Source organism: Callionymus lyra, chromosome 19 (assembly GCF_982586985.1).
Source record: "Callionymus lyra chromosome 19, fCalLyr1.hap1.1, whole genome shotgun sequence".
In the NCBI taxonomy this organism is placed as follows: domain Eukaryota; kingdom Metazoa; phylum Chordata; class Actinopteri; order Syngnathiformes; family Callionymidae; genus Callionymus; species Callionymus lyra.
This window is the reverse complement of record NC_141836.1, coordinates 1,842,571-1,858,961: the sequence shown is the minus strand read 5'-3', so window position 1 is coordinate 1,858,961 and position 16,391 is coordinate 1,842,571. Positions and strand designations below refer to the sequence as shown.

At 38.4% G+C, this 16,391-nt stretch overlaps 2 protein-coding genes across 4 annotated transcripts in view; one reads left to right on the top strand and one right to left on the bottom strand.

Annotated features, from left to right (window-relative positions):
• Positions 1-1,347: 1,347 nt before the first annotated feature.
• On the bottom strand, positions 1,348-7,158 carry dffa (DNA fragmentation factor, alpha polypeptide). Of its 3 annotated transcripts, XM_087781440.1 has the most exons (7): positions 7,090-7,158; positions 6,968-7,020; positions 3,137-3,295; positions 2,934-3,082; positions 2,643-2,859; positions 1,939-2,066; positions 1,348-1,719 (listed from the first exon to the last, which is right to left on the bottom strand). In XM_087781440.1, the coding sequence occupies exons 3-7, from the start codon at positions 3,204-3,206 to the stop codon at positions 1,540-1,542; spliced, it is 744 nt and encodes a 247-aa protein (XP_087637566.1). In that variant the 5' UTR covers positions 3,207-3,295; positions 6,968-7,020; positions 7,090-7,158; the 3' UTR covers positions 1,348-1,539. The 3 variants fall into 3 exon arrangements, with proteins under 3 accessions (XP_087637566.1, XP_087637564.1, XP_087637565.1); XM_087781438.1 differs by having other exon boundaries at positions 6,968-7,152; XM_087781439.1 differs by having other exon boundaries at positions 2,664-2,859; positions 6,968-7,152.
• A 1,057-nt stretch (positions 7,159-8,215) lies between these two features.
• The window catches only part of pex14 (peroxisomal biogenesis factor 14), a 40,869-nt gene continuing 32,693 nt past the window's right edge, over positions 8,216-16,391 (top strand). The window contains exons 1-2 of the mRNA XM_087782339.1: positions 8,216-8,295; positions 10,416-10,466. Coding sequence (XP_087638465.1) covers positions 8,263-8,295; positions 10,416-10,466 — 84 coding nt within the window. The 5' untranslated portion in view covers positions 8,216-8,262. The remainder of the gene's footprint in view (positions 8,296-10,415; positions 10,467-16,391) is intronic.

The following is a 16,391-nucleotide window of genomic DNA, read 5'->3' as shown; positions in this document are numbered from 1 at the left end:
CAGCCATGATTTACTTACTTTCTGAGCGTGAAAACTTCAACTCAAGTTTCCTTCAGTCTCCGAGGACGTTTAAAAATACTCTTTGAGTTTCTCGTGTATTTTTATTAGTGTTTCTGGTTCACGTCATGAGCTCAGAAACACTTGACACGATCAAAACCATCAAAGAAATGTCAGATTAAATCTTATTTTAGTAGAGTCAGGTTTTCTCCTCAAGTTATCATTTAAAAGTAAAACTTATTTTCATTCGTTTTAGTTAAGAATGTCTTTATACGGATACCGAGTGGTCAAGCATGGAGGTTTGTCACCGCGCGTCATCATGGTCTCCCAATCACCTCCAAGGGACTCGTTGTATAAACAAAGTGTGATGACAGCTGGAGGAGGAGTGAAGCCATTATTACGTCATACTGGACTCTCGTAACCTCTCGTTCGTCCAGATTTCAGAGCAACTTTATAAAGTAATGAGTTTAAAACATGGTCATGATGAGAAGTTACTGCGTCTTGAAGAACATTCACTACATGAGAGTCGATCTGTAGATACTGTTGTGAGGGTGAGTGTTAGGAAGCTGAACCTGAATGACACTTGAATGACACTTGAACGGTTTTGAAGGTGGTCCTCGACAGCTCAGCTAGAAGACACGCATGTTTTAGGAGAAATTTAGAACCTCGTGACACTTTTTATGGAATTAGAATCTGAAATGTGTCAAATGAAATTTATTAAACATATCATGGATCAAATGTGTTCAAGTGTGTTTGGAGTTTCTCTTCGTTCTGGACGTGAACCATCAGACTTTGACCTTGAGAACTTCATGTATGTACGTGTTTGTAAAGTATCTTCACAGACGTGACGCGTCTTCATGAATGATATTCTCATTATCCAGTGGTTTTCATATGCAAACAGATGCTTCAGAACATCGGTCTCGACCTTGAGCCACGACGGACGTGATCTCGTGTCTCGTGGAAGAAAACCTTGGACTGAAGTACAGGAAGTAGGATTATTGTTCACGGATGAATCTCTCGACTCGTGACTGACTTCACACTCGATCCATGCAGAACATTTGTCATACATTAGGTTCTGCTCGTGATCGACATGTTCAATTAGAACATCTTTAACACATGATCTTCTCGTCGTTTTTTTATAGAAAATCAATCCTAAAACAAGTACTTAACTTTTCAAATGTTCTAAAATCTATTCAATTAAATGTTTTATTTTATTTCAATGTGATAAAGTCTGTTTTACACACAAATGTGATACTTTTTCACAAACTCTTCACTATTTTTTTTATGTTGTGTCGTTCATGTTCCTTTACGCCAAATACCTTTACAGTCAAAAACAACCTTTTTTTAGACTCGTATACAAAAGAAAATGTTTATTAATCATTTCTGAACCTTCAGATTACGTCATAATTTGAACAGTTTTGAAACCAGTGGATGAACCCGTTAAATAAGAAGTTCTGTTCGAGGATTTGTTCCAAATAAACGATAGAAAAGTGTCCAAATGTGTCTTCACAGACGTCTCCAGGAACGTTCATCAGTCTCTGCTCAGGTGCGACTCGAGGTCGTCTCCTCGCTCTGTTGGCTGGTTCTGATGGACTGAACCGCCTGGATCTGCCCGAGACGTTTGTTGAGCTCGGCCGTGCAGTTGTTGATCAGCGCCGCCGTGCGACCCTTGTCCCAGCCCAGGACCTGCTCCATGGACTCCTGCCCGAGACTGAGCACCATCTGTGGACACAACGAATCCTAGAAAGATTCTCTCCAGGTTTATCTAAACAAACACTTTAAATACCAGTTATTGATCTAAAACGACACGTTTTTACTGTGTTTAGTGTTAATAAAACATGTGGATTCATAACAAAAGAAGGTTTAAAACCATGAAATAATGGATTTAAAATCCTATTATCTTGATGATCAACATCTTATCTACTGTATTTTAATCAGTACCTGAAGATGTTCCGTCGATAACCTCGTTTCTGGGCTGGTTTTGCCTTTCAACACCATCAGAGTTCTGGACATGAATCCAGACGCCTGGTCCAGGTCTGACCCGTCCAGAACGTCGCCCTCTCCGGCCCCTGATACCAGAAGAACATTCTCGGATCAGTCGCTCTTTGATCCACGAGTTTCAATCTCATTCTTTTATTCTGACAAAAACACGGTGTTGTGTTTACGACTCAAGAAAAGGTTCTGGTTCTGATCCTGGGTTTCAGAGAAAGCAAACGTCGCCATCTAGTGGCAAAAACATGGATTGACTAAAATACATTTTAGGCTCTAGAAACCTAGAAAAAAAACGTGAATTAAACAGTTTTCTGAATCTTATACATTTAGTTTATTAAGAAATATTAAACAATGGGGAACAAAAATATATTTAAAATTACCAAGTTTATTCATTTTCATTTGGTAGCTCGAGCAGCTTTTTTGGTAAAATACTAACTAAACTAAACTGTTTCTTAGTCCAGAAGATTTTTATCAGCATCATATTCTAAATAACTAATGAACTGAGATGATTGACTCACAGTTTGATGAGAATATTTACAATATTAGAGTCAAAGTATTTGTATTCACTTACATTTCAGGAATGACTTGATATTCATAGTATTTTACACAAAAGTACATGATTTTGAATGAGAAGGTGTTTAAAAGTGAAGGACCTTCACTCGATGAAGGTGTACCTCTCTCCCTGGACTCCTCCTCATCCCCCTCTTCTCTCTCCACAGCCTTCAGGTAAAGCTGCAGCAGCTCCTTGGACTGACGCTCCTCCTCACGCCGGTCCAGCACGACCTGCAGCCTCGTCTGGAAGTCCTGGGCTTTGGCCTCGGAGAAGCCCAGGGACGAGGCCAGATCCTGCACCGGAGCCTCCACTAGGTTCTGGACTCAAAAAGATTGAAGATGGTAACGGATCAAAGTCCTCGGCCAGATGTTCGACTCTTCTCAGCTCACACCTGGAGGTCGGCCTCGGACATGAGGAAGATACTGGCCAGATCCTGCTTGAGCTGCTGAGCCTGAACCAACCACGTCTCTCCGGCTCTGATGGCGTCGACGGCGTCGAGGATCATGGAGTCTCGAGCCATCCAGGCGGTTCCTCCGTCCACTAACACAAACACACGTGAGACTCCCAACCCGAGTCCGAGCGAAGGTGTCGTACTTCTGCGGATCGGAGACCAGGACTCTCTGTCGTGCAGGATCATGAACTTGGTGTTGGAAGGTAAACACATGAAGTAGCCTTCGTCCTCCACGACCGTCCCGTCGTCCTCGAGGACCACAGTCACGCCGTCGCTCGCCGTGAAGCCAAAGAACTCACAACCTGAGAACATTTGACATGTTAGTGTGTAGACAAGAGTGTGTGGATTCATATCACGATACAACGATATACAGTGATATATAGTGATAGTGTAGTAACAAGTATATATGTGTAGTATTGTCCAGTACTTGACTCTGGTGTTGTGATAGTGTAGTAACAAGTATATATGTGTAGTATTGTCCAGTACTTGACTCTGGTGTTGTGATAGTGTAGTAACAAGTATATATGTGTAGTATTGTCCAGTACTTGACTCTGGTGTTGTGATAGTGTAGTAACAAGTATATATGTGTAGTATTGTCCAGTACTTGACTCTGGTGTTGTGATAGTGTAGTAACAAGTATATATGTGTAGTATTGTCCAGTACTTGACTCTGGTGTTGTGATAGTGTAGTAACAAGTATATATGTGTAGTATTGTCCAGTACTTGACTCTGGTGTTGTGATAGTGTAGTAACAAGTATATATGTGTAGTATTGTCCAGTACTTGACTCTGGTGTTGTGATAGTGTAGTAACAAGTATATATGTGTAGTATTGTCCAGTACTTGACTCTGGTGTTGTGATAGTGTAGTAACAAGTATATATGTGTAGTATTGTCCAGTACTTGACTCTGGTGTTGTGATAGTGTAGTAACAAGTATATATGTGTAGTATTGTCCAGTACTTGACTCTGGTGTTGTGATAGTGTAGTAACAAGTATATACGTGTAGTATTGTCCAGTACTTGACTCTGGTGTTGTGATAGTGTAGTAACAAGGATATATGTGTAGTATTGTCCAGTACTTGACTCTGGTGTTGTGATAGTGTAGTAGCAAGTATATACGTGTAGTATTGTCCAGTACTTGACTCTGGTGTTATGATAGTGTAGTAACAAGTATATATGTGTAGTATTGTCCAGTACTTGACTCTGGTGTTGTGATAGTGTAGTAACAAGTCTATATGTGTAGTATTGTCCAGTACTTGACTCTGGTGTTGTGATAATGTAGTAACAAGTATATATGTGTAGTATTGTCCAGTACTTGACTCTGGTGTTATGATAGTGTAGTAACAAGTATATATGTGTAGTATTGTCCAGTACTTGACTCTGGTGTTGTGATAATGTAGTAACAAGTATATATGTGTATTATTGTCCAGTACTTGACTCTGGTGTTGTGATAGTGTAGTAACAAGTATATCAGAATCAGAATCAGAAAACCTTTATTAGTCCCGCGAGGGGAAATTCGGTTTAACAGCAGCACGAGAAATAAAAACACCCAGAAATAAAAACGAGAAATAAAATCTAAATGTGTAGTATTGTCCAGTACTTGACTCTGGTGTTGTGATAGTGTAGTAACAAGTATATATGTGTAGTATTGTCCAGTACTTGACTCTGGTGTTGTGATAGTGTAATAACAAGTATATATGTGTAGTATTGTCCAGTACTTGACTCTGGTGTTGTGATAGTGTAGTAACAAGTATATATGTGTAGTATTGTCCAGTACTTGACTCTGGTGTTGTGATAGTGTAGTAACAAGTATATATGTGTAGTATTGTCCAGTACTTGACTCTGGTGTTGTGATAGTGTAGTAACAAGTATATATGTGTAGTATTGTCCAGTACTTGACTCTGGTGTTGTGATAGTGTAGTAACAAGTATATATGTGTAGTATTGTCCAGTACTTGACTCTGGTGTTGTGATAGTGTAGTAACAAGTATATATGTGTAGTATTGTCCAGTACTTGACTCTGGTGTTGTGATAGTGTAGTAACAAGTATATATGTGTAGTATTGTCCAGTACTTGACTCTGGTGTTGTGATAGTGTAGTAACAAGTATATATGTGTAGTATTGTCCAGTACTTGACTCTGGTGTTGTGATAGTGTAGTAACAAGTATATATGTGTAGTATTGTCCAGTACTTGACTCTGGTGTTGTGATAGTGTAGTAACAAGTATATATGTGTAGTATTGTCCAGTACTTGACTCTGGTGTTGTGATAGTGTAGTAACAAGTATATATGTGTAGTATTGTCCAGTACTTGACTCTGGTGTTGTGATAGTGTAGTAACAAGTATATATGTGTAGTATTGTCCAGTACTTGACTCTGGTGTTGTGATAGTGTAGTAACAAGTATATATGTGTAGTATTGTCCAGTACTTGACTCTGGTGTTGTGATAGTGTAGTAACAAGTATATATGTGTAGTATTGTCCAGTACTTGACTCTGGTGTTGTGATAGTGTAGTAACAAGGATATATGTGTAGTATTGTCCAGTACTTGACTCTGGTGTTGTGATAGTGTAGTAGCAAGTATATACGTGTAGTATTGTCCAGTACTTGACTCTGGTGTTATGATAGTGTAGTAACAAGTATATATGTGTAGTATTGTCCAGTACTTGACTCTGGTGTTGTGATAGTGTAGTAACAAGTCTATATGTGTAGTATTGTCCAGTACTTGACTCTGGTGTTGTGATAATGTAGTAACAAGTATATATGTGTAGTATTGTCCAGTACTTGACTCTGGTGTTATGATAGTGTAGTAACAAGTATATATGTGTAGTATTGTCCAGTACTTGACTCTGGTGTTGTGATAATGTAGTAACAAGTATATATGTGTATTATTGTCCAGTACTTGACTCTGGTGTTGTGATAGTGTAGTAACAAGTATATATGTGTAGTATTGTCCAGTACTTGACTCTGGTGTTGTGATAGTGTAGTAACAAGTATATATGTGTAGTATTGTCCAGTACTTGACTCTGGTGTTGTGATAGTGTAATAACAAGTATATATGTGTAGTATTGTCCAGTACTTGACTCTGGTGTTGTGATAGTGTAGTAACAAGTATATATGTGTAGTATTGTCCAGTACTTGACTCTGGTGTTGTGATAGTGTAGTAACAAGTATATATGTGTAGTATTGTCCAGTACTTGACTCTGGTGTTGTGATAGTGTAGTAACAAGTATATATGTGTAGTATTGTCCAGTACTTGACTCTGGTGTTGTGATAGTGTAGTAACAAGTATATATGTGTAGTATTGTCCAGTACTTGACTCTGGTGTTGTGATAGTGTAGTAACAAGTATATATGTGTAGTATTGTCCAGTACTTGACTCTGGTGTTGTGATAGTGTAGTAACAAGTATATATGTGTAGTATTGTCCAGTACTTGACTCTGGTGTTGTGATAGTGTAGTAACAAGTATATATGTGTAGTATTGTCCAGTACTTGACTCTGGTGTTGTGATAGTGTAGTAACAAGTATATATGTGTAGTATTGTCCAGTACTTGACTCTGGTGTTGTAGTATTTACAGACCACGTGACTCTTGAAGTTCTAACTACTTTCATTTGTTTTCAAACCAAAATATGTCCAAACATCAGCTTTAAAAGCTGCTGGACTCACTGTATCCTCTTGTCCTCAGTCATTGTAATTGTAAATTACAAGACACTTAATTGAAATGTAGTAAATAAAACATCAAACGTGAAAGAAAGTCAAGAATGTTCGAGTCACGCCTGGTGACGCAGAGAAAGAATGAGAAGAAGAATGAGGTCAAACAAGACTCAACAAGATCTTCATATCCGCAGGTATTACTTTATCAACGCAGGTCAAACATCTCTTTAGCTCCACACAACAACAACAACAACAACAACAACAACACTTCACACATGGATCTTGTATTTATATTAAAATGATGTTATAACTTTCTAAAAGCTCACCTCGTGTCTTCAGGTCCCTCAGAGAAGGAACCACGAGTCCGTAAGACTTCTGTCTGGAGAAGTTACAAACCTTACAGGGTTTAATGTCCGTCATGATGTCACCTGTGGTCCATAAATGTCACCTGAACGTTACAAGATGAGAACCAACAGATCCTCTCGTTCTCAGCTCAGCTCACCTTCGAAGACGGAACCGCTCAGACGCTACGAATGCTGGGAAATGTAGTTTGATGAACGCGGAAGTATAATTACGAATATTATTATTGTTGTTGTTGTGACAATATATTTTAAATTATTATAATTAGTTGTTGTTTGAACAAAGTTAAGGTTTTAATTTGTTATTTATTTAAATTATTAAATGAAACAAAAATAAAATAAATACGTGTTTGTGCCTGTTCTGTTCATTTTCTGACCAACAACGTGACGCTTAAAAAGACATTAAAGAGTTAAAACACTGACACTGGCCTCTAATGTCTCCAGGCTTTAAGTGTTTCACTATAAATAAAAATCTCCTAAAATGAGAAAAGATAGTTTTGTTCGTGTTTGTCGTTTTATAGATTTACATTATTTAGATTCTAATGTTTACATTTCACAGGATGTTATGTTTCACCCCAGAATTAATCTAATGAATCTAATGGAACCTTGTGTTCTTCTCAATGCGTGAGACCTTCAGTCCTGGCATTAGTCAGTGTCTCTTTAGGAAACAGTGTCTTTTTGTAGAAACAATTGCACTTAAAAACAAACAAAACAAACAAACACATTATTCAGTAATTTAATTAATTTAAAAAAAGTAATCTTTGTATTCATTAATTAATCAAATTGGTTGGTAAATGGATAAATTGGAAATATGCCTCATAATAATAATAATAATAATAATAATAACTTAATAACAATTAAATTCACAACCCATAAATTAACAGTTCATATCATTTTAAATACTTGATTTTTTTTAATATATTTTTCAAGAATGACGGGAGACAAAAGGAACCTGCTCTGTTTAGAATTTAACTTCATGTTTTTCTTTATTAAACTTTTTGATCCATTGTTTAATTCTTATTATATTCATTCTTACAGTATTAATCTCGTTCATTCTCCTGCTGCACATGCGTTTATTTGAAGGCTGTAACTGCGATATGAAAACTCCATAAATCAATTATTTATCAGTTGAACAGACAAAAGCTGTTTTACTTGTTTTTCTAACGATGTTTATTCAGTTTTATTTTGAGCCTCAAGTCGAACTTTGCTCGGCCGCTCAGGTGAAAGCAATCGAGCCCTGATCGCATCGAGCAGAAGAGAAGATGGCATCCACAGAGTCTGATCCAGCTGCTCAGGTCGACACTCTTCCTCTTGTTTTACACTTTAAATGTCAACTAATGTCGCTGTGAGGCTGAGAAGAGAAAGAATCACTCGTTCAGCCTCGTGTGTGGATGTTGTGCTGAGGTTTGTTGTTAGCATGCTAGCTAACTGTTGACACGGGAAGTTCATTCTTATCAAACACATGTTGTTTCAGCAGCAGTTCGTTCGTCAAATGTTCGTCAAATTCACCTTAAATGGTGATTTAATGTGTTGTTTTACACACGTATTCCCTGATATAGTATCACAACTTGTTATATTGTTGACTACAAACTGCAAGTTGGTCACAAACATCTCGTTGATAGATTACAGAGAATCTAATATCGTGAATTATTATTTATTTTCTGCACAAAGTTACTCAACTATTGTTTTCAAACGTCTGTTTTATGGTTAATATGGTTTATAACGTCACAGGCTCCAGGCGTCAAGTGAGTCAACACTTCTCCATTAACCTGACGTCAGCCTCGCGTCCATGACGACACTTTAACTGTTTTATTCATTATTATTTGATATCTGTGGAAGAAACTTTGCGAAAGTGACGCACATATGTGGAAACTGTTAACATATCAGTCTTATCAATAACGTTTATCTATCTATATAGCTATCTATTACGTTCTTTCCTGACAGTTTTGCTGTAAAACAGATGAGCTGAGCCAGAAGCTGTTGAACAAGAAATAATTTAATCGGTTAATATAATAATTCTCCACAAACCAACCATACAGTAGCTGTTTCCTCATGTTTGTTCATCTCAGAATGACCACATTTGTCGTAAGAGCGTTTTTGTTGATCATTTATTCCATAACTATTTGATTAATATTTCACAAACCTTTGTAAGTAAGTAATATTTGTAGAGGGCTCAGAGAATCATGGAAAAGCTCAACTAAAAGTGTCTTGAGATGTTTCTTGAAGGAGTCAGTAGATCATCAAACACAGATGTTTCTTGAAGGAGTCAGTAGATCATCAAACACAGATGTTTCTTGAAGGAGTCAGTAGATCATCAAACACAGATGTTTCTTGAAGGAGTCAGTAGATCATCAAACACAGATGTTTCTTGAAGGGGTCAGTAGATCATCAAACACAGATGTTTCTTGAAGGAGTCAGTAGATCATCAAACACAGATGTTTCTTGAAGGAGTCGGTAGATCATCAAACACAGTCTGGATCAGATCATGAAGGTCTGACCATGAATAGATCTGAAAGTAAGAACCAGAATTTTAAAATGATCCTGAAAGAAACTAGTGAAGAGTTTGAAGGAGAAATGTGAGTTCTTCTACTAGAGCGGCTCAGAATTCTGGGCTGCAGAGTTTAGTATGAACTGCAGGCGAGAAGATCCTTCTGGTTACATTAATGTTGTATCTGTAAAACACTTATTTAACATGTGAACTAATGTCTATATTTAAACACACACAAGTCCAATTTTTTTTATTCAAGACTTTTCTTTCAAGTTTGGTTCAGAACAGAAATCAGTGGAAGAACAATTGTGGTGTATTTTATTTTTAATTGATTTTGACAATAAAGTGCGGTGAACTATTCAATACAACTTTTAATCTAAATATTTTTGCAATAATAATCCACCCAGATGTCATTCATGATATGTTACACTTGCAAATATCAAATGATGACTTTTGCTCATTCAAACCTTCGCCTCTTTGGCTTCGAGCAAATAAGACAATTTAAGAAAGTAATGAGGATCAGAATTATTTATTTGTGCCATTATAAGTGAAGCGTCCGCTAACGTGGAATTTGTTTCAGTGCAACATCAAACATTATAGAATAAGATATTAAACATAAATACAATTACATTTGGAAGCTGTCCTTTTAATATCTTTTATTTAACAAAATATTATTTACTTAGATCTGAGAAGAACAAGTTAACATAAACTATCAATTGATGCATTGAAACAATCACCCTGAAATTAATGAATAGTACAACTAATAAATGGTAATAAAATAAGATCTTTATCCAAGTTGACTCAATGTGAATGTTTATTAAAATGTAAACTCATGTTTACTTTTCATTTGATACATCATTTCAGTGGATCCCGTGATCCCTCTTTGTCCACCAGATGGCGCTCTAACACTGTCTTTGACATCCACAGGAAGTCCTTCCTCTCGTGGCTGATGTCGCTTCACCTCCAAGAGAAGCTCTGGTAAGTTTTGGATCAACAGAAACTGCAACAAAGCACTTTGTGTTCATAACTTAGACCGTTCACTTCTAAATCTCCTGTCAGTGTTATCTTGATATTTAAAGTATATATTTTATTGAGTATTGTTTTGATTGGTTAAGCGCTTTGTGACCCTGGTCTGGAAAAGCTCTATAAATACAAATGACTTGCTTTCATACAATGATTAGTCGTATCTTAAATATTTCTGCATTTTATATATTATTAATTTGTAATTCATTTAGTCATTTAATGGATCAGAGATAAGTTCAGTCTTTATTGTTTCACATTGGTTTGAGTACTTGTAAGGAGTACCTTTAATTCAACTTAGAATAAGTAATGATGTTTAAAACTTTGGACGTAAATACAGTATTTGTGTTGCATAAAATGTTTGATTTCCTTCTAATATTTAAGTAGTGAAAGAGACGCACTGTTATTTCAAGCATGATTAAGCAGTAAATTTAGTTTTATCTTTATTACAAACACACTTTGAATCTGAAGATGGTAATATTTCACTGAGATCCGATATATTTACAGCCAGTTTAAAATCATTAGTAATTCTATTTCTTACTTAAAAAGTATTTGACTTCATGCACCAACAAGAAGAGCTGCATCAATAAATACACTTTTATTTTAAAAAGGTTTCATCTCTGAATGTTCTGATGACAAAAACGCATAATATATATATATATGCATGCATGTATTTATGTATTTATACTGTATACACAGCTAGAGTCACAGTGTGACACAGAAAACCCACGTTAACCATCAGTTGAACTAAATGATCAGTTTTAACATAACATGCATTTGAATTTGATTTACTGAAAAACTAAAGCATCTGCTGGTTGGTGCCTCGCCGTGTGTTTGCTCTTCTAAAGAGAGGATGTGGGAGCAGAGCTGAGTCGAATGAAGCTGCAGGATCTTTCAAAACCGTGTATCAAACTCAAACAATCATGAGGGAGTTTTTTTCATCTCTATCAAAACCTCGAATAGCAACTAAAAAACAGTTTTAACACATAGTTTGTACATTTCCTAATAAGCTTGAATTGAAGCAAACATGTAGTGTTGGTTCTCTAAAGAGCTAAGATAACACGATCATTGAAATGATTAGTGCGAGCTCTGCTGCTGTCGTCAATTAAGCCTGATTTATTGCAATTGTCTTCATAAACCGTTGAACGTGAGATGATGTTGAGACGCAGCCATCACTCTTGTCTCTCTATACGATAAATAAAGCATTTATTTCCTCACATGCTGCTGCTTTATGACGTACAGCAGCAGCTTAACGTTGCGACGGACTGCTGGACTTGGTGCAAACTGGTGTTGGCGGAGAGCGAGGCGAGCGGCGTTTAATGACCATAAACACCAGTTGTTTTTCAATAAAGTGTGAAGTGTTGATGGGAATCTCGGGGCCCGAGCGATGACAACCATCACAACAGGGATTGTCTCGCTGCTCAGTGGCACGGAACACAGCGGATCCCCTCGCCGTCCTTGTAAGGGCTGCAGGTTAGAGGATTGTTCAGCCTCCATGTCTCAATGTCATTCACTCTTCATCCTCCCCCATCATCCCTGCATGCCAGGGCTAATTTCATCCAAGGGTTATTGATTGTGGGAGCATTCTCCCAGGCTTTCTTTCAATTTACTTCAATTTCATCATCGCAGCGCTTCAAGACTGCCGGCACAAAACGGGAAGAAATTCTTGTTATGAGGGTCTTGATTCGAGACCGGTTGACAAGCCCCCCCCCCGCGCTCTCCTGCCCCCTCCACCACTTCCACCACCAACCCCTTTTCTCCTCTCCTTTTTGATGAGCTGCTCTTTCCCAGTTAAGTGGATTATTACAGTAGGGATAATTCTTGTCACATGGCATTATTTGGATGAGGTGAATAATTGAAATTTGTGTCTGAAAGGATTGTATCTGGATGAGAGGAGTGGGAGTGCTGGCAGTGTTGGGAGGGCAGAGAGAGGGAGTAACATTTCTCTGCACATGTGGACGTCAGCATGTCAGTCTGGGGACACCAGTCATGTTAAGAGGTTCTGACTCACCTCGCCCAGATCAGCAGGCTCTGGCTCGCCGGCCGGTGTGAGCTCTCGTCCGTGGCCACAGGGCCGGGTCTGGACCTGTGCGTTTGATCCACGCTTGACTGGTGTTGCAGTCCGGAGCTGCCCCCCCCGGCACCGCTCTCTGCTCACTGTCGCCCCCGTTTGCTGCGTCTCCATGTCCCTTCCAACCTCCCACTCGCCAGTGTTGTGAGCGTTATCTCTGTCAGTCTCCTGCTGGGCAGTCATTGGACCTCCTGCCACAGTGACCGTCGCTCATGATGCTTTCACTTCAGCCAGATTAATATACGTCTCATTTATTACTGGGTGGCCCATAAAGTAATAGTGTTTTTTTCACAATACCATATCAACGTTAATATACATTTTTTTAAATAACAATAACATGCAACTGATTTGAATTGTATTTTTTCCTCTGATATCGTAATATATGGTGAGCCTACATTGTGATGCACATGATATCGCCAGATTCTTGACAATACACAAATATTTATTAAACATATTCATATATATTGACCCAAAGGTTTTAATAAAGTACATCTTGTTAAATAACACAAGATCATGATTTAATCTATTTCTTGTTCATCGACTAATATCATCATCTGAAATAATGACAACACTTTTGTTTGTGAATATCTTGGTTCATAAACAAAAGGGTCTTTTATAAAATAAGAAGTTTATTAACTGACAATATCTATTTTTAACCAACAGTTTGTGGTTTTCTCTGTTGGTTTGGGTTCGATTTAATCTAATTTAATTACTAAAATAGATGAATCTAATCCAAGGATTTATGTCGCAGGCAAATCTTAACCAGTGGATTTTGAGAACTAGGAAACGATGAGTCGTTCATGGAGTTCCTTTAATCCAGCATTAATCAAAATATGCTGCAAATAAAGTAGCTGCTGGTTCTTTGTGCAATATCGTCAATTATGTAATAAACTGCCTCTTGAACGTGACGTTAAATCTAAATCACAGAATCTCGAGAGCGAATAAAAGTACAACATATGTTGTAATATACTCTTAAAAACACAATATAACCAGGCCCACAATTGAAGCTTATTATAGTCTGTCTGTAGCAGCTATATTGAGTAATATGAGATTTCATACAGAAGATTAAAAACAAAGGCAGAGTAAGTAGTTTCTAACCATATTTAAGTTCAATTGTGAGTTGATTTCAGGCACAAACATTCTCCACACAGTGCTTCAAAAATCATTTGTTTTGGTAATTAAACTTGATACTTAGAGACTTGTATATATAAGGAAGTTGTTTTTTAATAGTTCAAGTGAAATGTAAACCATAGAATGTCACCAATAATACAGAAGATATAATAAATATATATTCAATTACTAATATTTCCTATATGTAAGTATAATGCTTAAATGTTAAACGTTTCAGTTTATTGTGTGTTTTTCTTGCGCTTAGTTTGCGGAGCTTCATGTGTTTGTGTGTTTTCATTAACTGTCTGTGTGTTTAGTACAGCAGCTAAAAAGAGAGGGTATAAGGGAAGGGGGGGCAAGAGTTGTAAGAACATCCTCGGTCTCACAGCAACTTCAAAAGCTGCCTTCCCCAGGATATTAGGCGACTATGATGAAAAATTGAGCAAGCGTTAAATAAGCTGCTTTGAAGTGATCTGTTTTCGCTCGGCAGTCTCCAAATTTCCGTAGCCATTCTGCGCCAGCCATCACGGTACAACGTTTCTTTTAAGAGGTCGTGGGGGGCACAGTGGTTAAATGTTAGGGTTATCGAGGAAGCAGGTTGTTTTGGTGAAGGTTGTGTCAAAGTGATTCTCCTTTTATTTCTGCTCGTTTATTCTTTACGTCTGCGACACACGAGTGAAATATCACTTCTACACAGCTGTGAAACAAAGAGGTCAGAGGTCACATGCAGGTCACAACTGGATATTGGATATGATTTGACTGCGGAATTATTTATTGACGGTTTGATGCGACGCAGCCTCGTGACGCTCCATATTCAGGCGATTCATAGCAGATGTTTGCGTTCGATGTGGAGCCTGTTAGATGTTCTTTCTTTGTAACTGTCGAACCCAATCGTTGGACTAGTGTTTATGTTGCTGTACGTGTTGATAATCAAACAGAAATAATGTTTTTGGTTAAGAGCGTTTAATGTTTCACAAGGGTTTTAAAATACATTCTCAGTCGACAATAATTGAATTTCTGCTTCCCTGTGTCTCACCTTAATATACGAAGACTGCGTTCAATATTGCCAGAGAAATAAAACGATGCCTTGAAAAAATTCCCACACAAATATCTGCCTTTTTAATATCGCCGCCCCATGTGTTCTTTTCTCCTTTAAAGCCTTATGTGATTTACAAAATTGCCTATAAAAGACTTCACCCCTGTTTGCACAAAGTCAAGCAGGAATAATCATTTATTCAATCATCCATGTTTCCGCTTTTTTTAATAACTTTTTCCTCCAATAACCGTTATTTTAATTTTTCTGGACGGACGATCTTAACACTCGCCAAATGAATTCTTGGGACAGAATAAGAAATGGGAGCCAGTAATGAGTCTGCTACGTTAACTCGCGTCTGTCAAGAAACTAGACTACCATTTAGTCAGTCAGGGGAACCTTCCCTCCGATTTCCCCTTTTTTTCCTCTTTGCTCATTACTTTAATTGTAATTGTAATCCTTTATTGGAGTTGCCTGCAGTAAAGGAGAGTTATGGTCCGAGTGGGGGCACGAGCCACAGAGATATTTCACGATTATTGAAGAAGACGGTCACTAGGTGGCAGCCACTGGTTCAGCCTGGGTGTAATTACTAAGAGAAGTGGTGTGTGTGTGAGTGTGTGTGTGTGCAAGAGTTCTCCTACTTGAATGGCTCGCAGGAGCTTGTAACATGGAGTTTAAGTCCAGACTTAACTTTGTGGTGGGGGGTCATTCGTGCGCCCCTGTAAACACGCCTCACTCCTTCTTCAGCTCCGTGTTGCTAAAGTCAAAAGCTCTTCCTCTGTCTCTGCGACTCTCACTCCAAGCACAACAATCACTGTGCATCAGTTGCTGCTTGTTTGGCTGGTTAATGACACAAGAAGGGCTCTGGTTTTTATTGTTGCTGTGTTGCACTTTTCCCGGCTGCTCACGACACCACGCGCCGCCTCCTTGGAGGACTCGGTATGAATTCTCACTGTCACGTCCAAGGACGAGTGGCGCAGGGTCAGCTAATTGCCTTTATGATTATGATTTCACGTCAGATTTATCGTGCATGCTCGGAGCACATCTTCCACGTCCTGCCGACGAGGCGGCTTGAATGGGGGGGAAATGAGTTTACAGCTTCTGGCTGTGACTTCTTGTTTAAGAGCAGGTCACACTTTTTGACTCATTAGAGACCCACACAGTGGATGAATCACTGGAGCTTTTCTCGTAAAAGCCTCTGTTGCCATTATCGCTCGAGTCGGAGGATTTTTAAATGTTGATCTCCATCAAGTCTGAACAGAAACATGTTTTTTTTTCTGCCTTTTTAACCATTTCATGAGCCATAAATGTTTCATCTGTGCTTGCAGATGAAATCAGTGTGTGGTGGTCCTGGAGCCAAGACCATCCGTTGTCTTCTTTTAATCTTCCTCCTTCTTGGAATCTGATGATTCAGCTGTTTTAAAACTCTTTTCAGTGGTTTATGAGCCTAATGACTTGGAGGTGCAGAAATGCCACTAATTCACTGGTTTAATTCCGGGAGCCGCACATTTACCTCGAGGTCATGATTCTCGTCTGTGACTCGTCGGGCGACTTGACCGAGTCGTGGCCTTCCTGGCTGCAGCGTGACAAGTGACAGATGTATTCTGGGAATGTGGTTCAGATCTGTGTTGGCGAGTGACAAGAGGCTCCGGGAAATGGTGGGTGGTTT